Raw genomic sequence first — 26764 nt, forward strand, 5'->3', positions numbered from 1 at the left:
AATTTCAACCATTGTTAGGAGTTCTAGGTACATATATCATTGGCAATTTTTATGTAGTCCATGTCTGTCTACGTTAGCTGATTTTTATATATTCAATGAGGATTAATTGTCTTCTTTTTTCCCTGATTAATGGAAAATCAGAAGCTGAATTGCTGAATTTGTTTTTTTAGCACCACTGTAAATCTTTAATGATTATTATTCTTATGATTTTATCGTGTAAGATTTGCTGTTGCTATCGAACTTAGCTTTCATGCTTGTATTTTAACATGTTTTTGTGTGTTCATACATTCTAGTTATGGTATTTTAGAAATTATGAGTAATTAGAAGTATTTAGAGCTGCCTTGAAAATTAGGATGCTTTTTGGTTCCTTTCCTCTTGGAGGATTTGTTGTAAGAGAAAGTGTACCCTTTAATGTAGTTATCTGTTTAGAGAAAATCTTGGCAAATTTACTGGAATCGCCAAAATATGCTCTTTATATTTAAGGGAATATTTAATTTTGAAGGGATCTGAAAAGTTTTTACATCAGTCGCTGATTTTTAATCATTTCTACCAATTTGTTGTTATGGATAGTCTACAACGGACATAAGCTGTGAGAAAGATGGTCAATGTTCATCCTTATCTCTTTACACTTACATATAGCCAATCAGAATGCATCTTGAGCACGATTGTTGTCAGTCGAACTCAAGATGCACTCTGTTTAGTTTATAGAAGCTTCATTGTTGCGAAATTTCATTGGTACAAACAAGGTCAGTCCTAAATCAGTTCTCATAAACTTTGCAGAGTGTGGCAAAAAATGGCACTAGTGTAGGGGAGAGGTGTAGGGTGGTGGTGGAGACGTGTAGGGTGGTGAAACTTGGAGAGGAACACAAATTTAGACCTATTTATAGTTATAGTTTTGGTAATCTACCAAAACAGATAACTATTCTAAGCCACGACGCCGTTTCTGCTAAAATTTGTGTTGTAAATTTCACAATATTTATGGAGATAAGAATTCGGACTCATTATTTAATCACTATTTTGTTCTTCATTACAATGATAACTCAATTTTCAGTGACCAATTCACGTCATAGGTAACATCTGTTTGGAATGCGGAGCACATAGTGCCCATTAAAATTTGCCTCCAGTCATCATTGCATCACCAAGGGTACCAAACGAGTGTTCAGACACCGTAGAATAATTGCCATGCCAAGGAACTTGGTAGTTTTTTTATCTTTGAACTATTTTCTAGTTGGAATGCTCTGTGACTCTGTGTGAGAATAAGACTCAAGTCTGTGCGATGGGCTGTCTGCCACCACATCATATTAGCTACTAGAACTCGCAGAAGCCACACGTTGTGATTTTCGGTGCTATGGCGAGTGAGGTGCACCAGTTTACTGTACAATTGAATGATAATTTTGGATTTAGTACGGTGATTTACAATCTTATTATGAAGAGGTGAAAGGTAATGCAATCACCCATAAGGTTGTCTATTGCACTCAGGTTGGTCTCTGGCTGGAATGAGAGTTACAGCCTCCCCTGCCTGTGAGTTTTCCCCTGCTCACCAGCCCACTATGTTACGCCGCTCTCGCGCGCTAATAAACTGTATGGGTACTCTGTGTTTCTGGCTTCCAAAAATTGTGGACTGAGGCACGTGACTGAACTCCATGGTCTAGGAACCACTTCCCATAATATTTGCCTCCTGTGCTACTCATGCGCAACATAACTGTGTGGTGTGGCCTCTGAAAATTTAGTATCTGGCGTCATGAAAGGTTTGGTGCATTCTTGCAAACTACTTTCCCGAATCCATGATCTCGCTTGCGTGAATTACTCAGCCACTGATGCATGGTTCTCGGAAACCAGCACTGAAGGACATGAAACTCTCAAAATTTACTCCATACTAGAGGGTAAAATGTGCATTTTATCATTGAGTTGCACTTTCAATTTCCCAAGGCACAATTTTCTTTCGGTTTGTACTAATTTGTGACGTATACACTTGCAGAGTGTTCGTCAGTGCAGCATCTTACCCTGCAAAAAATATGTTTAGAGGCCGTCTTCAATCAATGTTATGGCCCTAAGACAAGTTTCTTTCATAGAAATTATTTTTCACATCGTAGTAGCTAAAGACTGGACCTTTTCGAACATAGATAGAATGTGGTCACCATGTCCAATTAATATTTTCATAATTTTTAAATTATGATTTATAGATAAATGGGAATAATGCGTTTAATGTATTGGATCATTCTATCGGATTCGTTGAAACTATTAATATAAGCTGCGAAATAATGTAAAATCTGATGGAAAATTTAGCTTCACAATAACAATTTTCACTACAATGTATTTTCTACTGTTTTTAGGTGCCTTGAATTTCTTTAAATCAAGGTTCTATTGTTTATGATTATGAAGGGTTGAAAGAAATGTTTTTGGTAAACTTATAATATTTCCTGTTATTCCATGTGAGAAATTGCTAGTTTTATATTCTGCAATAAATTCAAATCTTAGTGTGTGAAACAATGTTGACTGATGAAATAATTACCGTTTTGTATATTAGAAAATCAATTCTCACAAGTAAGATTGTTTGTCATTCCCTGTGAATGTGGTATCACGGTGCATTAAAAAAATCAGTTTTTTAGCAATGAGTTTGCCCATTTTATAATTTTCATCTCACTTTCAATATATGCATGAGAACTTAAATTTTTGTTTATGGATAAGCCAAAATTCAGCACAAATGATAGTGAGGTAAAGAAAGACTTTCATCCATGGCAAAAGCACAACTGATGCTATTGATAAGGAAGCTATGCTTAATTCCACTTAGGATTAAGGATGCTTACGAGGGAAAAATGTTTCCTCAGTCAATGCATCACTGAAGGACATGTTGGTAAAACCTACAATATGGTATGATTATGGTGTTGGCCCATTTTACCTGGATCGAGTTGACATGATATAATTTTATGAACTCATGGCTTGACCTATGTAATTGTCTCCATTGATAGAGATATTTTGTAACTCAATTGAAGGCAACATTCCACTTGTGAAATATCACCTAATTGGGGCAGATTTTTAGCATGCTCCACGATCGATTACAATTCATGATTGATTGCAATCGCTGCATGATCCCTTTGTTGTGGATAAATACAAAGTGAATATCATGGAAAATACATGCCAAGAATCACAATATTGCACGGTGCTCCTGCTGCCCTTTTTCAATCCTAATTGTTGCTGGTATTACCAAAATACCTTTGTTGGTTATACATGATAATTCAGTGATTGCCTGTGTTATAAGTGGGTATAATTATATCAATTTGTACCATTACTGATGTATGCAATCGTGTCTACCAGATCAAAGGCATAGTGGCTGTTATTACTATTGTTACAGGGTTAGGTTTACAATGTAAGACAAGAGTATGTACTGTATTTGAAGTAAATCATAAAGCTCAAGAGTGTACTTTCTTAGTTATGCCATTTTAAAATTGGAGGAAAAATGTGTGTTTTTGTTGTTTAGATTCCAATACTTGCCCATTATTTCTACCCAAGTTGAAGTATTGGGTGGGTTTGTTTTTAAATTTGTTTTTTTAAGTGATTGTATTCCAGTCTCGGAATTAATTGCAAATAAAATGAAGTTAGTTTTTCCTGCAAGTGTGTTGGGCTTAGGTGTGAATAAAATTCTACGACCATTTTACTTTCTTGTAATAAACCATCTATATTTCCTTGAAAAATTATGTCTTTTGCTATCATGGTGACTAAATTATTTATTCAGTTCATGAATTATTTGTGATAGGATAAAAATTAAAATAGCGCAACTCATCTGAATAAATTGAATGTCTTACTTGCATGGTTTGTTGAGCTCTTTTTTTAGGGCGAGAGAAATAATATCACACATTAAGACTGGCTAGATATCAACGCTATCACTGTGGTGGCACAGGATATTGAATATCCACAAGCATAATAAATTTGAAGATCTACTTGCTAGCCTTAGGCCTAAGTGTTGAATGCCTTTATTTAATTTTAGTCACTGTTGCATTTTAATAATTAAATTTTGAATGCTATGATTGTCTAGTGTGCTTCCAATTGTAGTGCTGAAAATTTGTTAAGCATGGCTTCTTTCAATGCTTTACAAGAATACTAAGTAACAGTGAAATTTTCTCTTTTAATTAGCCTATCTCATTGTTATAATGGAATCATACGGATTCACATGTAATTTTTGTGTTTGTCCAAGTGTAAAGTTTAAGGGTTTTAAACTTCAGTATTTATTGTGTATTGTCAAAATTTTAATTCCAGTTTTCTGATTTGCAGTACATGAAATTCAAAGTTTTGTAACTTGTCAACATTATACATGCATCATTTAATTTATTCATCCGTGACTAAAATCTCTCTCCACCGTAAGATACATGGATTATTGATCAAGAAATCCTTAATCATTCCCCTTTTCTAATTGAATTTTACTAGATTCACATCTTCCACATTTCACTTGTGACTTCATTGCCATAGTTTTCAGACTTAACACAACCTAATGAATGTCTTTTTATTTACAGGCCCGATGGGGTTGGGACAGTTACGCATGAAGAAAAGGAGAGGTTTCAAGAAATAAAAGAAAGACTGAGGATTTTATTGGAAAATCAAATTACAAATTTTAGGTATGAACTTTGATCTTGGGATAATTGTCATATATAATTTAAATTCAACATGTTGATTTTATTAGAAAATGTGTTAAGCAATCTTGGCCTAATTTTCTTCTCTAGCCGAAAGTTTTTCATTGCTTTGAAGTAGGTGCCTCGGTATCTTTCTGTTGTAAATGCTGAGCAACATGAATGTTCATGCTTTTTATTGTTGTGCATGGAGATGTTTCTGATTTCCTGGTTTAATTCTGAGTCTTTTATAACAGAAATAATGATAAGGTGATGATATGGGAATGTTCTGTGGGAAACGTACCCCACATCCCCTCAACACAGTGGTTAGTATATGTTGTCATTTACTTATGATGCCAAAAGGCTTTTATTTGCCCAAGCCATGCCATGCAATCAAGATTAACTATTAATTGAAGCTAATTATAAGATCCTTTATTCTATTCTGTGTTTCTTGTGTATGAAATCCATGGTGTGCCAATGGATTCTTTTAGTCACAAAGGTTGAGGTAGTCTTTTCACTTTCTCCTACACAAACTTGCAAATTCAACTACAATATTTCCTAATGGATGTATTGAAAATTTCAATTTGAAATGCTCACTAGTTGTGTACACAAGTATTGCTGTCGATTTGTGTTCTTTACTGTAGCTGATTATGGGAAGTAAAGTAATATCTTATTTTTTCTTTTACAACTACACATTAACTGGGGTTTGTCATTACCTATACCCTCCATGTTGGCTTCATAAGATAAGGAAGGGAGAGTAATTGGAGAATGTTAAAGAAAAGTGAAATCAATGGTATATTGACTCTGTATTTTGATGCAACGATGAACATATTCATTTGTAATTACTATAAACTGGCCAACTGTTTACTCGGTATGAGCAAATAAGTCTATGAATTGGCTCATTTTTTTGTGCCTTATTTTTTGGTACGCTGTAGTAATTCCATGAAGATTATTTGATGTACTCTCAGTTGTAAGGAAGAGGGGTGTGTTTTAAAGCATTGTTGGACTAGGTAACTATCTAAGTCAACATTGTAAATGGCTTTACTCTATGTTTAAGGGTGTTTTCAAAAGCATAAGTAATTAAGTCAACTTGATTTTGAATTTATTTCATGATGCAGGACAGCAATCTTATAAGACAGTTTACTAACTACATCTGAGGAGACATCCATCCATCATTGTTGAGTTTAAAAAAATGACCATCGAATATCCATTGGTACCCATAGTACCAAAGTTATATACATGGCAAATACCACTAGATGTCTTCTTCATTGGAGGTTGTTTGTATATTTTTATATGGAATCATTGTGGTAGATCTTCAAGTTAGCTTTATTATTGGTGCTTTTGAATATGCCCTAATAACCATTGCATTTGCTTGCCTCTAAAGCCTAGCCTTTGATTGATCGTCAACTTCTTGCATATGTTAAGTATCTAATGTTTACCGTATTTCACTGAATATATTCCCCCCCCCCTAATTTTGAGACTTGAGTTTCAGGAAAAAATTAAAAAAAAGGGTTTGAATATCGTCCCCCCTTTACTTTTACCATGGGCATTTTTGGAAAAAAAGGGGGGACTATATTCAGACAAATACGGTATTTCTTCTTGCTTATCTTCAACTGGGTCCATAATTGAGTGTCTAATTTTATCACCCGCTCTCCGGTTGATCCCCTGCACCTTGCTCTTATTCTTGCTAGAGCACTGAGAAAATCCTTGAATGCAAATGTGCCATGCTCTTGCACAACTTCTGTCATCAGATGCCAAATTTAGCTGTTGAACATCAGTCGTCTTCTTATTGGTGATTGAAAAAGGTGTCTAAGCATTGCTGCTGCTACATTTGTATACGATGACCTGAAAGAGTAGGCACCAAGCTGCAATTGGAGCTGGCAGTTGGTGGCTTAAGCAATCATGGACTGAGCCTAAGGAGAGAAATGTATTCGGATGCAGCCCTGATTCATCCAGTTTAATGTGGCTTAGGAAAGTGCTAATGCCTCTCCTCCAGGGTGTGAGTGGCTCAATGCTGAAGCAATCTCCCATATTCTCAAGAGGTTGTCTACCCAAAGTTTGTCTTACTGCCGCAGTGGTTTGAATATGATCTGCAGTAATTTAAGGAGAAGGAACATGCTGCTGCCTCTATCTCAGATTTAATGATAGCCATGACTCCTGTACAACCTTAACACTAGCCAGAAGTGTGGTTGTACCATCATTGAGGCATTTATTCCTCATATCCCCTCGTGGTCAGTAACATCTCTGGAAATCTTTGCCTATAATTGGCTTAGAAACATTGGCTACCACAAAATGCCACACACAATCCAGTTGGAGGCCAAAGTCAATATGCATCCTAATTCATCCCTTCATTGCAATTACAGAATCATTGTCTACATACAGGTCACTGGTTGACTTAGAGTGGGGCTCAAACACTTATTTCCATGGATACACATAAGTGTCTGAACAAGTTTTCTCAGTATACCGATATTTTGTAGTGTAATCAAAAACGAACAGACTAACATGAGGACAATAGCTGGTCACCATGTCATGAATGGCCCTGCCTTTTTCTGCAGTTTAAGAGCTTGGGGAGGTGTACATGTTTGTTTCCTCCATGAATCTGCTGTGGTATCAGTACCAGCTTTTTTCCCAAGCAGTGGGGTCTGCCTAAGAGTAGCTTTGAGAATTCCTGTGGGGATGATTGAGGAAGTGCAAACAGAAGCATTGGCCAGTGGAGTTGATCACTAGACCAGTCACACTATCAGTCATGTTGGATACCTGCAACAGCTGTGTGGCGACCTTGCCAGGAAGTCACTTGACCCATTACAGTGCTACTTTGTTGTTTGCAGCATCAGCAACATGAAGCCTTGGATCACCTTTTGTATTTGATTAGCTAGTTTATAGAGGAAATCCTAATTTGTTCCAGCATTACTGCCAAAATGGCATGCATGTAAATGCGTAAGCAGTTGCGTGATAGGGTTTAGGGAAAGCCGTCAGAGACCACAACACTGGCCAGCTGACTGAGATAACTGTAATGATTCATTACCTCTCATTTCCTCATTTTCCAAAAATTCTTCAAAGTGGAAGATGTATCTCCTCTGTGATGCCATTGTATGTTGAATGAGTTCCTCCTTCAGGCGAGTGTATTTGCTTTCCTAAGGTGGGGGTTTAATGATAACGCTCCCTTAGGTGTTGAATGTATGATCCAACAGGAACATCAAATAGGGTTTGGCAGCATCCTGGATGGTGCCTTTTGGATGGAATTCTCCTTCCACTTGGGTGAACCAAAGAGCTGGGTTGTGGAGCCAGATGGGAATATTGCGATCTCTCTCAACAGATTTGGTTTCCTTGTCCTCAGGCATGAAATACTCACAGAGACAAAACAGTAGATTCAATTTGCCCCTTGTGCTAAATTTGAAAGTGTGCCCCATGTGTTCAGATTTCCTGTGCATTTTTCTCGTCATCATCATTAGTACTATGAGGTTTATTCGGATAATTCAAGTACAATAATTATATTACAATACAGCCAACCCCGCTGTACGATGGGTTTGATATTCCATGGATTTGGCAAATGATTTGAGCTGATTTTATGTATGCTCTTTAAAATTTCACTGATTTTGTTTCCTCTCACCCAACATGTCATCAAGTATGTAATTCTAAGCCTCGTTAGTTAACGGAGCACATTTACTAGCATTGTGGTATTGATATGCACTTATGCTCTTTAAACTAATTCCTTGTCCTGAAATAATGCTGATTCAACATACAATGGGTTTTGCTGAATGATCAATCCTCTGGAATGGATTAATGTCTTTATTTAGGCTCTATTGTGGAAGTCCCCTTGAACAGTATATTAGAAATGTTATTGTTTATGTGATAGCACTGCAGTTGTGTGAATATGTTGTTTTCGAGGTTTTCTCGCCATGACTATCTGGGTGCTACTGCTTAGACTGCTAGTTATCAGCACTCTTCTTTTGCCTTGGTCTGCCCACAGTTCATGCCCTATCCAGTTGTAAAGCAGCAATTAGGGCAGTTAAGTGTATACCACACACCTTTGTGTCATTAAATTTACAGATCTAGATATGAAAATCCATGACTAGTAGTGAAAATAATGGAAGTGTGTTTTTAAACTAAATTATTTTCCATGATATGTAACATTTTTGCCATGGAAATTTCTCATTTCTCTGAATACAAGCTTTAAAACAGCACCCTCCTTATATCTAGAAATAAAAATATATTTTTCTGTGATCTGCTTTAGCGTATTCACTATTAAGCATATTTAGAGGTAATCCAAGCCTGTGAACCCTTGGACTGTACTTGTGTATGAGTTGTCAATGAATGTTTGTCCTCTGCATTTTTTTTCATCATTATTTGTTGGTGGTATATAGTCTGAAGTCGAAAATGATGATGTTTCCTAAAAAACTTTGTTTTATCTATGTCATCTCTGGTTAAAGCTACTACATGTTACTGTCTTTTATAGTTAGTTTTTTTAATGTATCATTAATGCAGATCCATGAAATACTTATGTTCACAGTGAATGAATAACTTTGCACCGGAAGTGCGCTCAGCATTTTACTGAATCAATTTTAATTGAATTATACCTATGGGCCAAACTTGACTGCCTGTAGTTAGTGGTTAAAGTAAAGTGTATGGAATTCAAGAACTTCGGTATCCCTCACTTGCATAGATTTTATTGTAATGCATAAATTAAGCATTGGCTTTGAACAGGCCTGCTATTTTCTAGCTTTCAGTCTTTTTTTACAGATACTGCTTTCCATTTGGTAGACCCGAAGGCTCCCTTAAGTCAACGCTTTCATTATTAGAAAGGGTGAGTACAACTTCATGTTAATTTGTTGGTAGTTAATGCCTAAGCTATTGCAAAAGCTGATGGTTTCAAGTTCTTGTCCCTCAAAGCAATTTTTTTCTTTGGGATAAGGAGTTTTCATACTTCAGGTAAAAATTGTATGAAATGTGAAAAAGGGGGTCCAGGAATTTTGAAAAATATGTATCTGAAAAAGATGATTTGCAGTTGTTCTAAGCCTTGAAATTATTCTTGTAATTGCATGTTTTGGATCATATTTTTTTGGAAAGGTTTATATTTTTTCAATAATCGGACTTGCAATGCCAAAATGCCTTCTAGGAATCCGTCATCAGTTATGAAGGTACAGGTAGTGGAAAATGTTAAGAAGGATAAAACTACGAGGAAAATTTTAATTCTTATGCATATATTAAAATTTGTTCTAAAACTATGCAATTCCTTAGCCTCAATTTAAACACCATGCGTAGTAAAATTTTATTTTGATATTTCATGTGTACCTGGGTAAGTTAATGCTGGAAATACACTAGTGGAAAAATATTTTGAAGAAGATACTGTAGATAGAGGAGTTAATGGACCTTACTACGTTCAGTAGGAGGCATTATGTTTAGAGGGTTGAATTCTTTTTATCTAATCTATAATTCACTTTATGTCTCAGGTGACCAATTATTTTTTGGCATGTCTTTATCGTCTATAGAATTATTTTATTACCAGCCAAACAATATGTGAGTACCTATGCCTACTTTTGGTTTTTCCCTTATTTTTTAAAATTCCAATGTGGACTTGGTGCCAATGGTACTGCATGTTCTATTGCTTTTTTTCCCTGTTTATTTTCTAATTTTAAATAATTAATTTTATAATTTGGCTGATCTGGCAATAAATATTCATAATATATGTAAAACTAGTAAAACATTTACTTTGAGAAGCTTTATTCAAGATTAAATTGTATATTAAGACTTCAGTTAGCCCCCTATTCCTTTTCATACCATGGAAAAGTTTATTGGCATAAGTTTGTGAGCAATTAATTTTAATTTTGTTCTAATAGATTCTACTAATCTACTTAACCTACTTAACCAATTTTATAAAAGGACAGTGAAGATAGTGGTTGTTAGTCAGGAAACCATTGTTTCAGTATACATAATTGGTGAAATATCAATAATCTTGAGTCCCAAAAACAGTTTCAAAGAACTTAATATTTTTACTCACCGTGCCTGTGCAGGGAAGCAGCTTTGCAGTTTGATATATTTAGGGTAATATTTGAATGCATACAGTAAAACCTCAATACAGTTGATGACCTCAAATCCAGAAAGCTTGGGACCGATGGGCTTCTGGATTTCTGGTTTTTCTGGATTTCTGGTATTCATAGTATATTTAGTAAATTAATAAATTTATACATTTGCTTAGGCTTTTGTACTTGATATTTGATATCCTTATGTGTGCCTGACAAGGTTCTTAGCGTATGTCCATAGTATGTGCTAAATTCCTACTCATCCCATAACAAGACTTGGAGAGTGGTGCCACGAGGTGGCAAGTCTAAACACTACGCAGAGGAATTTTCAAATGTTCTGGAATTCTGGTTTTCCGGGTTTCTGGATTCCGGATTTGAGGTCCTCAACTGTACAGCGAATTTGTTGGGACCAGATTAACTATTACTTCGCTGTATGGGGTTTTGCTGTTCGGAGTAGATGTGCTGGTTGCATCTTCGAAGGTGCACCCAAGTGTTCCGGGTGCTTCATGTTGCGAGTCGAGTGTATCTTGCTTTATTCACCGTAAAAACCTCTCCTGTAGTGATTATAAAAAATTTTTATTATTTACCACCATTTACTGTGGCTATCACAGGGTGATTTTCAATCTGCGTATTTCTAATTGAAATTATTGTTTTTCTCGTCCATTCTGCTCTATGCCTCATTGCTTAGTGTAGTTGCTGTGTTAAATGAAAGGAATGCCAAAATTGATGCTTGTGGATTATGTATTTTTTAAGTACTCCATAATTTTCCTGAGTGTCTAGTTGATATTATTCATGGAGTGCAATAATTTAAATCGATATCGATTTGCCATTTTATGCAGCAGTTTTGCTTGAAAAAACACGTTTCCCTTAGGACTTACAAAATAAAATGTAATGTTGGATTTCATTTGAAATACCAGTAAATATCTATGTTCGTGACCGGTATACACTGTATATCGATTAATGACAATGGAAATTAGGTGGGGCGAGTAAGTTACCATGAGTGAAAGTTGGCACTGTATTGAGGTCACACTTGCAATCGCAGACAATGGTGCCTTCATAGACGCTGAGCACAATCGGTATTCTGCTTGGCACACCCTTTAGTCTGTACCAAAAAGCACTACCATCTACAAGTACAACAGGAAATATTTAAATCGACACCTTGTCGCCGATCATCCAGTAATGCATCGCGGAGCAATAGACGGAACCACACGGAGAAAAGCAATAGACAGAGCTGAGCAGAGCAAAGCTATTGATGGAGCCAAGCTTTGGTTTCCCTGCACATTTCTTACGATGGGAACCATCAAAGTTAACTATGGCCTTCACCAATCCATTGCGTCTAGTTTCCTCCTTGTTCCCTCCTCTCTGTGGGTCTCCGAGGTGAACCCTTCGAAGCTCGGAGCCAATTGGTTAAGCTGTGCTCTGCTGCGGTTCTACTTCCTGCTTATTGCATAAAAACATATAAAGTGTATGGAAAATAGCCTGTGAATAAAAAATACTACCTTTTTCTCAATAATTCGTTATGTAGGGGCACTTTTGGCTCAAGCGCAGACTACGTTGTAGGGAGTTTACGTAATTGGAGAGGTTCGTTACAGGAGGTTTTTTTTGTGCATTGACCATTGGATGGGTCCAGAACCAGGCCAATGACTTAGAAATAGGGAGGTTTCCCCAAAATTTCAATGTATAAGGGTTCGTTGTGTGGAGGTTTTACTGTATACAGTAATTCTCCTTATTACGAAGCTCATGGTGGTTCATAGTGACGAAGTTTGTGTGTATATTTTTTTTTAGGAATCATCACAAAAAAATATACTTTCTCAAAATTTCTTGTCTCTTCAATATCCGGTACTTATAGTTGCACTGTGGAATGGCTTCAGAGTCATGTGTATAATATACACAATTAAATTACACGCAAATTTATAAAAACAAGCACATTCATTTCGTTTTCTTTATAGAAGAATGCAGCATGACGCAATAGGGTAGTTTCCTTCATCAAAGAAAACGAAAGGCATTGTGATTCTTTACCGACCATTAGTTTATTCATAATATACAAATTATTTGGTCTTAGAAATACCGGTTTAGACGAATGGCAATAATTGAATGCATTTCATGTCTATTAATATGTAATTGCTACCACAGTGCAAACCTTAGAAGAATTTTCTAAGCCCTTTTTGATGAATAAGCATTCTATTTGCATTCAAGTGCTGTTAGTTTTACCAAATCATTACTTTAAAGTGCTCACTGCCCTTTTCTACTGGGATGAATCTATGCTTGGCATTCTTGGTGTGGAGCATCAAATTTATCTGGCATTTGTATTATCCCTAAAGAGTATTTTTCATTGTATGTCTTACCCCACCATACGTATTGATGGAGTTAAGTGAAGAAAATAATTTTTTAGAATTCATGTTTGGATTATGATTTTGTCTTTTGTTTCATTTAAGGTAAACCTGACAATGCAACTTACTGTGGCAGCATCAGGCTATATAAGCACTATATATTTTTCATATTTTATTTTTATGTGATGTATGGGAATGTAATGTCATATTTTTTTTAACTTTGGCTGTTCTTTAATAGGTTCTTATGAAGGATATTGTCACACCTGTGCCACCAGAGGAAGTTCGAGGCATGATCAAGAAATGCTTAGAGACAGCTGCCCTGGTTAATTATACAAGATTATCTGCTGAAGCTAATATAGAAGGTAAGAAGCAAAAATATTTCAATAGTTCTCATAAATTCTTCTATGTGATTCTGAGTTGCTTTTATTTCTCTCAGCTTTTTTCCTTGAACTTCTTGATGGTCAGAGTGATGAAAACATTGTTTCATTCTGAAGCAAACTGTATGATTTCATATATTTTCATGCTGAAATGCAACTTGAGTAAATTTATTTTGTATTTTAACTATGGTGTAATACTGTGTGGAAAGTAATTTATTTTCATGAAAACATTGTTTTGCTAGATTTTCACGTTGTTAAAATGTGTAAAAATGTATTTCATGTGGTATATTAACTGTTAATAGCAATTATTTAAGGCAATGCTCAGGATTATAAAATGGAGGAAAGCCTCATATACTATAAAATGATAAATCTACAGTTCATATGGAGTCAATATACGTGATTAATTTTTGATGGGTAGAATTGAATTCTATGTATCACAAAGGTTGGCTATCTTTTATTTATATCCATTCATCCCTATTATATCACAAAACAATATCGGCATTGAGCCTGCTTAACTTGGGCAACTTTCTTTCTTGGTTATGTACCTCAAATGCCTGGTATTTTTTTCTGTCCTTGCATTTCCAACGTTTTTAATCCATCTCGACTTACATCTTCAATGGCATGCTATAGTGAGAATTGTTTTTCCATGTTAAAATGCAAAAGAATCCAGTTTATTTATGTATACACCTCAGGTGTGAAGTCTGTCTTCCTCTCAACTGATACATTTTCTTAGTTCCATGAATATTAAGTCATCATCTTTCTTCGTAGTCTGTTTTGAATAGGCCATTTTCATATTCTTTTATGCAGATGAAAGTGATAAACCCTGATGAAATAATTGTCTCTCTTATAAAAGTAAGGTGTTATCCTAAATTTGATATGGCATATCGAGCCATACCAGAGTGTGGCATCATTGTGGTGGGTAGTATGAGAAATAATTTCAAAGTGATGTTGTTGTTTCTCTTGCAGACTCAATGATTTATTTTTTCTTCTTTGTTTGGTAAGGTGGAGAAGGAACAGTGCAAGGTAAATTGCCTATTACTGTATCCGTTGCATGATATGACTGAGCTTTTTTTTATTTTGATGTAGGCATTTATAATTTTGTATGCATCTATACTGCTTACGATGAAGAAAATAATTCAATTTAAATATATTGTGGGCCTGTATTAAGCCAAATAAATAGCCCTCTTTTATAGCCCTAATTGTCAAATAGTTTTCATTAATTTGAGGTTATATGCCTGAAGGAAAACTTTTTAGTTTCATACATACAAGATTATTGTTTGTTACTAAATGTTGTCATGTAGCGAGTGGTGAAAAATAAATCACTCAAAAATAAAAAAATGATTTATTAATGGAAATATGTCAGTGGTATAAAATATGAAGATTTACTTCAGCTAGTCGTAGTGACTTGCTAGTGATGGTTTTTGTCAGCATATATTTCAAATCCATCTTATGCTATCAATGTATTGTAACCCTAGCAAAACGTTCGGACACTTAGTACTCATGAAATACAATGTAGTTTTTACTTTTCCCTGTTTTCCTAAGCATGTAAGAACATACTACAAGTTGAAAATATAATTATGGATAATTAAGTAATGGTAGGAATAATATTTTTCACTCGTGAAGATAACTGTGTTAAAACAATGGAAAAGTTAAAATCACAGTGATTAGCCCTCTTCATGTGGCAAGTTCATTCAAAAAAATTAAGTTTCAACTTAAATATTTTCATTTGGTAGCTCTCTTTTCACAGCCAGAGAATAATTTGCAATATTAAATTAATCTTGCTCAATAAAAATGGTAGGAATGATTTATAAAACAGTATGAGAGAATCTTATTTATGAATTTCCCCTCTTAGAATTTTTTTAAGACTGTGGTTTTAAAGCTGTGGTTTTTCTAAGCTCCATTTTTGGAACACTTAGCAAATCCACTGCTTCTGTGATAAATATTCCTACGCTTTCACCAATGAAGTGAATCCAAGTTACGCAAGACTCAGAAACTCAGCTTTTTAGAAAATACTTACATACATCATCGTCACATGCATGGTAGGTGGCCCATTTCCAGGGTCCCCTTTTTTTCCATGAAAAAAATGAAAACCCTATTTTTCTGTTTGCAATCTGCCCCTACTTTCCAAACTATTTGCAATGAAAAATCACCAACCTTAACCCTTTTGCAGACAAGCTGATGATGTCACTGACTCATTCTGATTGGTTCATTGCTTCTCTGCTATTCCTTAGGCCAACCCACTTATTCTCTATGCCAGGTATTACCAGCTATCATCTATGTTAGCTGTTACCAGCTATCTATGCCAGGGGCCCCATTAAATAAATTTTATAAGCTAGGCATAACTGAAGTGTAAGTGGTTTTAGTTTTAAGGATATCGTTTGGTGGGGTTGTTCATTTAGACCTTAAATTGCAGTTTTTTATAAGAAATCAGTTGGTGGAAGAGAAAGGTATGTTACGATTAGGGATGGTCAGATCGGATACCTCGGATCCAAATATTTGTGGATGGATACTTTGGATCCAAATTTGCTGAAGGCATCGGATCTGGATCAAAAATTTTAAATTTATGTTTCAGTGAATGCGTGCCCCATACGAGGGGAGTAGAAAGAGTTCCGATCCTACCTTTGTATGCACCATTGCACTGCAATGCTTGTCCAACTCATGAACCATTTTGTTTAAAAGCTCTCATAGGGGTTATGCTACAGAATTTCAGCCGAAGACATTTTTACGGCACAATATGACACATAGTGCACATAGTGTGACTCTTACAAAGAGATAGAACAACCATCGGGAGAATCTCAATGCTATAGGATCACAGCCACATCAAAAGTGACTACGTCACAGATTAAAAAAAACACTCTCGGCCCTCCATTACCCCATGCCTCTGATATTTTATTTTCCTTCCTGAGACCACACAGTCCATGAATTATTATCTTTGAAAGAAAATATCAAGTTACACAAAAACAATGGAAGCGTGTTTTATCCCTACCCCATCTCACCCAATGACCTTTTTCATCTTACCTGCTTCAACTCTCCGTTTCTGGAGAAAGAATGCTAGGTGAGTGACGTACTGGATCCGAAGATGCCTCGGTAGTTTTCGGCAATTGGGTGATATGTACGAGACTCAAAAAAGAATGAGACCACAAGCATCGCATTTCAAACATATATAGGTTTTTTAAGCTGGAGTTGATTGAAACAAAGTTTTACAAGCAAAAAAAAAACAGGAGCACGAGAGGACGTAGAGGAAAAAGTTTTAGTGTTGTGCCTGAAAAGTTTGGTATTTTAACTGCCTTGCATTATTTTTTATTTTTTCCTCGATTTTACTACTTGAAAACTAGAGATGGGTCGAATAGCAGATTTCTCGAATTCGAATATCGAATTTGAATATTAAATCATTGCTCGAATACTCGAATACCTCGAATTTCGAATACCTCGAATACTCAATGATGAATGCTGGAATGTTTGACTCGGTTGCCTATGCAGCAGGCAACACAAGATTTTGGGGAGTAATTTTGATTTCCTTTAAATGATTCAAACAGGAATTAAGCTGATTAATGAATATTTTAATTTTATGGAAACAATTTGGCGTATAATTAATTCAACTAACATCGCTTTACCCCCACTCCTGCTGCCAAGTGCTAGCTGACAATCTGAGGCATTTTGCAAAATACAAGCTCTTTTCCACCGGATTTTCTTCAATTATTTTCAGTCCATCTTTGAGAGTTCTCACGAGATAAGAAGATGAATTGGAATTGCTATCAGGGAGAAACCAAATATTCTGAGAAAATATCCCTTTGTCTGGGACTGTAACAATAAAGATTTATAGCACCACTCATAAATTGTAACTTGATATATGTTTTCGGAAAAAAATACCGCATCAACTTCCGAGAAGCTCAGCTGCTCATATCGAGTTTCGCTAGAATGCTAAGTCTCCGTCGTATTTTGACATTTATTTCTTTGCGTAAAATGATTAAATAAACTCAGAAATACGTCGTGTTTGGTCTTATTCTTTTTGAAATTACGCGCACATTACTAATATTTCAATTCAATAAAGGTGTGACATCAATTGACGAAAGTCATTCTTAGACACCTTTTGTGCTAATAGATGACTCATGCAGCGGTTGACCTCCACAGAAATGGGGAACTTCGAAGCTGTTAGGGAAAAAAAAGGTCAGTGGGGGAGAAAAGGGAGGGCCCGAAACACGTTTCTATTGTTCTCGTGTAACTTGGTATTTCTTCGAAGCTAAGGTCTTCGTAATATGATCCCTGCGCGAGCTGTGACCTTTTTTTTATTTCGAAGAAGAGGAAAGCCTCAGAGGGGGGGGATAGTGCTGAATGGAGAGGGATACCGGATCTTGGGAAATGCGCTAATGTAAGTATCCCACGGTACTCACACAGCAGTTGACATCCAGAAATGGGGAACTTCAAAGCAGGTTGCCAGAAAAAGGTCAGTGGGTGAGAAAAGGGGGGAGGGCGTGAAACACGTTTTTATTGTTCTCGTAACTCGATATTTTTTTCGAAGCAGGGGTCTTCGTAATGCGATCCCTGCGCGAGCTGGGACCTTTTGTTTGATTTCGGAGAAGAGGAAAGCGTCAGAGTGGGTGAGGCGAGTGCTGAATGGAGGGGGATAGCGGATCGTGGGAAATGCCCTAAGGTTGCTATCCCACTGCACTGAGGTTCTCCTGGTGGGGGGAATCGGGGATTTTCGGATTTTTTCACCTGACCGTTTTCGGTTCCCCTCGACAAATCTTTTCGCCGCTAAAATCCACGAATTTGATGTAATTCGTCAACTTGAGTAAAACGGCGCTGCGAGCACTAAATGACTACAGTTCTCTACATTTTTCCGAGTCAACTAACAACGACGGGTGTGCGACAGTGTATGACGCGAAATTCAAAGTATTCGAGGCGGTACTTTTCGCATAACTATTCGAAACCTCGAATATCGAATACTTTCTAGTATTCGAGGTATTCGAGTATTCGCGGATACTATTCGCATATCTCTATTGAAAACCCATATTAACCATTATAATCGAAGCAGTTGGTAGTCCTCAGATTCGTGCATTGTGTTGCAGGTGCATTTTCTCGATTTATTAGCAAAAGGAGAAGGTATATTTGGTAAAGGACATTACTAATTGTTGGTAAAGCTAAGGCATAAATATAAAGTTCTCAAAGCAGAGTTTGAAGCCAACAACGTCACAAAATAGCAAGATTTAACATGATCGTCCTTGACTCCCTCATGTGCATGCACTGTGACATGAAACTATCGCAAGGAAGTGCGAAATCCACCTCACTGCAACTGAAGCATTTGTGGGTGTAACAACAAGTCAGTATGCGATGAGAAAGTGGCAAAATTCTGGGGAAACTTATGTGCGGAATATTAAAATTCAATCAATGGTTTATCCGAATATTGAAACCTATTTTCGTTTCAAAACGCAAGCCTAGAAGTTTAGATCCTGAGTGTTTAAAGATTTTATCGTTTTTTTTTTAATAATTTGATAGCTCATAAAAATTATCTTTTATCAGTAAAAATATTAAAATGTGTTTTTCAATCTAAAAAGCATTCATTTGATTGTGTGTACCCAGAAGGAACTTGAATAATTACTTCGTTTCATAGCAGTAATTTGAAAATTCATTTGGATCCAAAAATATCCAAAGATCCGGCTCCGAAAATCAAGGATCCGATCCGGGACCGGAAAAAATCTTGGATCTGTCCATCCCTAGTTACAATGATAAATAAATCTTCCCTTTTCATCTATTCTCTTGCAATTAAAAAAAATTAAATACTGTTGTGTTATTTAAATAAAAATTTAAAGCTGCCAGCCAATTTAATGTGTTGGTGACCTCATTAGAGTTCTCATCATCACTGGTCAACAATCCTAGGATTGGTTTGACGCAGCTCTCCACTCAGTTCTCCTATCAGCTAATCTTTTCACACCTACGTATTGCTTCTCTTTCACATCTCTCTTTACTTGTTCCATATATTTTGTTCGGGGTCTTCCTTTTTCATTCTTGCCTTCCACTTGTCCTTCGACGATTGTCTTCATCAGGCCATCATGTCTCAAGATGTGGCCTATAAGGTTGTTCCGTCTTCTTATTAAGCAGAGTTTAATTGCTCAGGGAGAGCCTTTTATTGAGGGAAGGAATTTTGTGCAAGAGAGTAAACAGCAATGAACCAGGCAAGGCCAAGGAATAGCAGAGAAGTAGTGAAACGTCCGCATGATCATAATGATATGATAATCAGCATGAGTTCATGACATTATCAGCTGTTCTGCAAAAGAGATGAGGCTGGTGATTTTTCATTGCTAATAGTTAGGGAATTTGGGGCAGACCCTAAACAAAAAGACAGGGTTTCATTTATTTTTTTAATTGTCATTATTGGCAATTAAAAATGGAAATTTTGGCGAGCACATTGTTTGTGGTGAGAGTTTTCTAAGGAGTAGTTAAAGTTATAATTTTTTTAACAAGATGACTTTCTAAAAATAACTTTGAAGTGATCATTCATCTATGAATTGGAGTTTATTACTTATGCAGCAGACTTCCGATTATCCGGCTGCAGATTATCCGTGTTGCGGATTATCCGTGCATGAGTTTCACTCTTAGATGTTTTCCACGATCTTTTATAAAAAGTAAAATCACTCGTAAAAGCACCAAGATAATTGCATTTTAATTCAAGGCTACACCAGGCTTTTTTATATTAGTTGGAATTCCCTTCATAAAACGCAATTATTTTATTTACTTGCTAACGAGAAATGTTTCAAGTTCTCTTGGACGTCTGCTGTAGCATTGCAGAAGATAATGAGCATCAGGAAAACACTCTTGATTAATTTTTGAAGATTCTTCAATAGTTTATCGATCATATAATAGAACATTGTTGTCTACTATCTTGAAATGTATGTGTCATATCTCTAGTGTGCATTATTGCCATGGGCTCACATGCAGTTGCATACAGCCTAAGGGAACTGGAGATTTCGTTGCACTCAGCCTTGTTTGTGCTGTGACTAGTCAACGTCAAGCTGGAGATAGGAAGGGAAGTAGAGATTGCATGAGTCTCAGGAAGGCACTAGCCTGCGTAGGCCCTTTGCCATGTTTCCTAGAACCACTGTTGCGCGATGGCGTAATCACGTGCAAGTTGCATTCAGGGGAGCTCCGTATTCTTGTTTTCCGAACATCGCAGTCCACAATCGCACTCAGTGATATCAGATCAGTGTTCCGCAGCAGTTACATCACAGGCAACTTGTATGAGACGTGACTCCATGGCGTGGTGGTACCTGACAGTGAAGTTTCTGTTGTCGTGCAGTGGTTTTGAAGCATTTGTGCAAACCACTTTTCTGAATTCGTGATCACCCTGCGATGCATCACACAGCCACAGATGCATGGTTTACGGAAACAAGGTCATATATGGAGCAGCAGGAATGCGAGCACAATCACCTTATTGCCGTTAAGAAGATCGTGGTCAGGTCAAGAAAGCTGCCAATGTGTCCAGGAAACAATCTGAAATAACTGACTATGCGAACGAATTATAAAACTTTGCTTGATTTATTTTAATTATGAACGTAACATTAAATTAAAGTGAAAGTTTGGATTATCCATGCTTTCGCTTATTCATGCAGTCTCTCCCCATCTTAAGTCCAGATAATCGGGAGTTTGCTGTATTCTTATAAAGTTAAATACAAAGTCCCTTGATTGCTTGTAGATTTATTTGCATGATTTCTATTAGCGCATAGTCTAACCATGTTTGATAATTTTAGGTTTTCTATTTGAAGAGTCATTTTGTCTAAAAAGTACGGTTAGATATTTTTTTTGCTATTACATATTTGCTGACAACAAATCCAAGTCTTTGGCAGGATAGTACTTAGTCTAGTGGCCAGCAGGCTAATTTTGTCATGATGCAATGTGGCCAAAAGAGTAAAAGGGAACATAAAAACAAATATGATGAATACTATGCTTGTAAAAGTAATATCATTTTCCATATGGCTTTTGCCATGGCAAACAGCTGCGGTGGCATAAGACTTAACCAGTTCATAGGAAGCAGGACCTTACTCTGCTAAATCTACTAGCATTCCTGCCCACTTATACCTAACTCATTAATAAGAAAATAAAGGCCTTTAAAACCGTCAATGAAAGCTGTTTACTATGTGAAAAATTACAAATTTTTCTGCATAGATAATTGAAATTTTTTCATCCAATTGTGACCAACTTCTGAAAAATCTATTTTGGTAGCTTTTTAAATGATATCATGTGTTCTCAAAATTACACTCTTTTAATGGGAAAGAAATCTTGAAGCAGGACAGGAGTGGGCGAGGATTTCTCACTAGATCTAAGAAATGTTTTGTCAGTGAGTTTTGACAAATGTCAGGGAATATCAAATTTTTAATCTTTGTCTGACGTGTAACTCTTATTTATTGAAACATTGCCACGTTGTTATTGGTGATTTTCATTTATGGTTAAATGTGCTGTTTTTGGAACAGGTCACATTACTTTGTGCCATGAAATATGATAGTTTTAAAATCTAAATGCCTAAGTTAACTTTAGATGATCAGTATCTCTCCCATTCAGTGCCAATACCTTGACTTCAGAGCATCATTTCCGTTGACAACCGCCCAACTCAATGCTTGGTGGTGGGCTTAGTAGTTGTGCTCAGGGTGTCAGCAATAAGTAGAAAAATTTTTTTTGCTTGTGACAAAATATCCCTTTTTTCAGCGTCTGTTATCTTCACAAAAATTTTATTCTATATAGCAGGATTCTTATATGTATGTTTTAACCATTATGTGTTTATGTTTGGTGTAATTTAACTATAAAAAGTTAAACTTTTCCCCAAGGGCATAAACCACAAGATGTTGATTGTTTATATACATGCTCGAAGTACAATTTAGGTATCAAAAATTACTATTCGAATTTTAGCGTAATTCCATAATTCATCCCAAGTTATGTTATTATTACCAAACATGATTTTTTTTATGCAGACAACTTTTTGTTCATAGGCAAAGTGATTGTAAAGATTTCATTTGGAAAGTCTGTTTTATTAGAAACATATCTCGTTGTTTTCATTATCTGATGAGATTTTTACTTTGTTGAATATTTTTTCCTAAATATTTAGCTGTGTTCTTAATGGAAATATGTCACATTAATTTAAGCCATATGGACAAAAAATGCAAGGCGAAATAAAATTTTATTTTATTTGTTGTACGCATGTGCAATCTACATTAATTCATCATTATGAAAAGTATTAATATTTAATGTGACCCTTTTTCAATCAACTTAACAAAAAAGCTGTTACAGCCTTTAATAAATGAATAAGCATCCCTTCTATGCTTTCATGTTAATACTATTGTTGCTCAAATTATCACCCATTCTTTCAGTGGAAGCTGCATTATTGCTTATACCCTCAAATAGATAATGATTTGTCAAATAAAAATTAATGGAAATGGGGATGGGTCATTCCATACTCGTAAGACTTGGTCGTTGAACTGTAAAGTTTAAATCTTTCTATTCAATGAAAAAGGTGGCATAATGAAATGTGATTGTGAACTTTCATTTTTCATGGATAGCCTGTTAATGCAAATCAGTGGCTTCTTATGCCAGCATATAATTTTCATAACACTCTTAGGAAATTATTTAAATTTCAAATCTTAGTTTAGATTAATCATAAGTGCATCTGTGCATTAATAAAAAGTTGGTGGCCACAAAAATAGGATATTTTTTTAAATGTAGTATTTATTTGTCGAAAAAATATGAAGTTGGCCTGTGCATTGATTTAGCTCTCTTTTAAGTTTCATTAATCTTTTCAGAACCAAGTATAAAATGACTCTTCCTATATGCTTGAATTTTGTGCCTGAGAATGCTGGTTTGATTCCTTTTCCCACTCATTAAAGTTTTTACTTGAGTATAATTTGTATCAAGTAGTTTGACATTAGCTACTTGGGTATTGTTGAAGCTTGGTAGATTTAGCATTTGGTGCATATTTCCAACAAGTAATAAGTAGAGCTTTTTCAATAGATGACCTCAGTGGTGAAGTTACTGTGGCCCCAAGCAAGAAGCTAGAAGATCTAATTCATCTCGCTGAGCTTTGTGTGGATCTTCTTCAACAAAATGAAGAACATTATGCTGAGGTAGGAAACATAATTTCTGACTAGAAAATGCTATTCTTAATTTGGTTCAGCTAACACAAATTTTCATAAACATTTGAGTTGCACTGTCTACTGGTTTCATTAATCATAATTTTCAGGTAAGCTATAAGGTAATTTTCCCATACTATCCTTGGTGTAAAGTGATAGTTGCTATTAAATTTTTACTGAATGACGGAAACAGCTAACAAGCCAACAGGGACAGTCCTCCTAATGTCATCATCCATGTATTCCAGAGGATATTGGTGAAGAAGTTTTGAAGATGGAGAAATAGCCTTGCATTGGGTTATATTGCTCATGTTAAGGAAATAATGCCATAAAGTACATACCAATTTTTCATTATTTACTTCCTATGTGGTATTTTATTTTCTCGAAATTTTCAATTTTTATAAATGGCTTTCTATTTAGTTAATTTTAAGAGTGAATTATGCACTGTTCATTTTTTATGCTTTCTAGCATTAAATTATGTCAATATTGAGCATAAGAAAAAGAATCCAGCATTTTTTATTTGTCTAACATCACTAATTTCCACATGGTGATGTCGGAGCCATAAGGCAGAGTCATATGTTTTGCCTAGTATACCTGTGAAATCTATCCATCGATTGAATTTGGAACTATAGTAAATCATGTTTTTCCTGTGAAATTTTGTGGCAGACATGCCTCATCTGTTGGTCTACTCATCCTCTGTAGGTGTCATATTTTGCTTGTGGACCCAGTGTAAGTGGGTGGTTTTAGCAGCAGTGTAATAGCTTCTGATCTCTACAATAGGAGATATTCTCTAACCTTTCTTGGTGAAGTTTTCAAGTGTAGAAATTTGTATAAAATCTAAATTGGTGATTCAGCCAAATATACCCTAAAAACATGTTCGCTCAAAAAATGTGAATTTTTGCGTTAGCAAGTCCAAGAATGCACTTTCTTGTTTATGTGTAAAGCTCATACATTACAGATAAAGCCCATCTGACTGAAAATCCCATCAAAATTCTATGTTTAATATTATAGTTTAGCTCATTGATGATTATTAATGAACTTTTTTCTATGAAATTCTTCAAAGGATGGGTTGGTTCCACTTTTTGTTGGTTCTGATTCCAGTGAAGTTCCTGGTATGGGTTCTTTGTCCTGGTTTTCAGTTCTAGTTCCAAACAATTGTTTTCTTTTCATTGCTGAACTTTCAAAAGGTGTTAACCATAATACTTTCTTTATAATGAAAAATAATTAAATTATCACATCAAGATAATCGTACCAGTAATTCAATCCATAATGTTGAAAAATCATAGTTAATTACATTTACTAATCAGCTCTGCATTTAATATGAATTAGGTATTGTTCCTAAAAAAATTGAAATTTCAGGCCTCTAATTATAATCAAAATAAAAATCTCTTGACGCATAGACACATGCCGATCCAAAGACGTAATTTCCTTAATCTATCATCTGATAGCCTAAGCTCATTAGTTTTGCTGTTTATTTTTGTTAGTCTGTATGGAAGATTTTGTCCAATGTGGAGTGGTTCTATAATGTTAATGTAGACCCAGGATCAATGAATTTAGGATAAGCTGCTAATGTGGAAGCTGATTTTTAGTGAAACTTTTCGATGTGTTGTGCACGAGGCTAAATTTTAGTTTGGAAGAAGGTATTGCTAAAGAAGTTAATCTCTGATGCCCCTTAGTTTATGGTTTAATTTTCTTAGCTTTCTGTATCTTATGAGAGACTGTTGGGTTATTAAGCTACAAAAAATGATTTTATTTGTATGTTATCCATGCTCATTTATGTTTTAAATGGCCTTAAATTTGCCTTTGGATCTCAAGAAATGGCAAATATTGCTCATGGCATTGAACTCATAGACTTCCTGCCCTGTCACATATTTTCAGTCTTGGAAAGACATTTTATTGGAAAGATTTTATTCTATTTAATTGTTTTTAAGATCTAATTTCACCAGTTGTTGACATAGTGTGAATATATCAATGGCAAGCTGCATTCCAACTATAGAAAGCTTTTGGTATATGGCAATCAATTTTGAGGCATTCCATCACCTGAATATGATTAATAATGTATGAATAATATATTATAGCAGTCGATAATCCGAAGAGTTTACTTTCAGCTAATGATAAGATTTCGAGTTAGCTTTTGTGCAAATTATTTCTGTGTCAATTCTTTTTGTCTTTGGTTCCAATTCCAGTTCTAAGCTCACAAACTGGTTGAAGCAAGAACTGAAGAATCAAACTGGCCCAACCCATCCCATATATATTTAATGCCTTAAAAGTTGATGAATTATTCCATGTAAACATATTTGTCAGAAATGTTCACTTTTCCGTCATTGAGGAGGTCTAAGTTGATGACTTCATTGCATTACTACAATTAAGTTTTGTGGTGTGCATAGAGTGCATAAACATGGTGCATAATTTTCTCATCAACCAACAAATACTTTCTTTTTTTATTTTTTCTGTATGATGCTAACATTTCATATCACGCTGGAGTATAGGATTTCCCTCTTAGCTATACTTTTGCTTCTGGTAATTATGGAATTAAATCCATTTTTTACTTTGAGTTGCGATGTAATCTAATTGGTAATTAAACAATGCTCTTTATGTTCAGTGTAATACTCCTTGAAGTATGGAAATGATCTTTAGCTGGGTGTATTTTTTTGGTGCAATGGAAAAGAGAATGGTACAAATTTACCAATGTAGCTTTTTTTATTTCATTTTCAACTTTGGTTGCACTAAAACGTCTAAAACTGAGGTGATTTGACAATGTGAAGAATATTTGTTTCAATTCCTTTGAAAAAATGCTATCATCAGGGTTCATACATCTTCTAACAGTAAACATTATGATGTACCATTTTGTTTATTGTCTCATGAGTAATTAATGGATATCTATAATTGGATATCCACAGCATTGTAACTTTCAAGAAAAATATTCATCTTGATTATGTGGTCAATTGGTATATTAATATGCTTCTCTCTGTAAGACATGAAGGCCAACTTTTATCCGCATAGAACTTGCATTAGTGATGATAGAGCCTGGTACCAAATGATAATACCACTGTCTCTAAAAAAAGCAAGGCACCCGAGTTTGAGGGGCTCTATCATCTACACAAGGTTATCAATTTTAATAATGAAACAAAAAGCATACAAAAGAGAATTTATTTCTGCGATGGATCATTTACTTCAAAAACTTTTCCCTGCCATAGTATTTTCTGTACTAAATTCTTTCTAAGAAAAAGTACCCGTTTTTTGTGCATAAAATCAAGTTGATTGTATTGAATAAAGTGAGTTGATGCCTGAATGCAGTGCCCCCAGAAGCCATCTTTGTGTGCTGTT

General features: G+C 35.5%; 1 protein-coding gene across 1 annotated transcript in view; it reads left to right on the forward strand.

Moving 5' to 3' along the window:
• The window catches only part of LOC124171143 (calcium-dependent secretion activator), a gene marked incomplete at its 5' end in the record, with an annotated part of 262640 nt that overhangs the window by 183667 nt on the left and 52209 nt on the right, over positions 1–26764 (forward strand). The window contains 5 exons of the mRNA XM_046550281.1: positions 4509–4610; positions 9342–9405; positions 13190–13313; positions 14331–14351; positions 23322–23434. Coding sequence (XP_046406237.1) covers positions 4509–4610; positions 9342–9405; positions 13190–13313; positions 14331–14351; positions 23322–23434 — 424 coding nt within the window. The remainder of the gene's footprint in view (positions 1–4508; positions 4611–9341; positions 9406–13189; positions 13314–14330; positions 14352–23321; positions 23435–26764) is intronic.

Source organism: Ischnura elegans, chromosome X, assembly GCF_921293095.1.
Source record: "Ischnura elegans chromosome X, ioIscEleg1.1, whole genome shotgun sequence".
Taxonomy (NCBI): domain Eukaryota; kingdom Metazoa; phylum Arthropoda; class Insecta; order Odonata; family Coenagrionidae; genus Ischnura; species Ischnura elegans.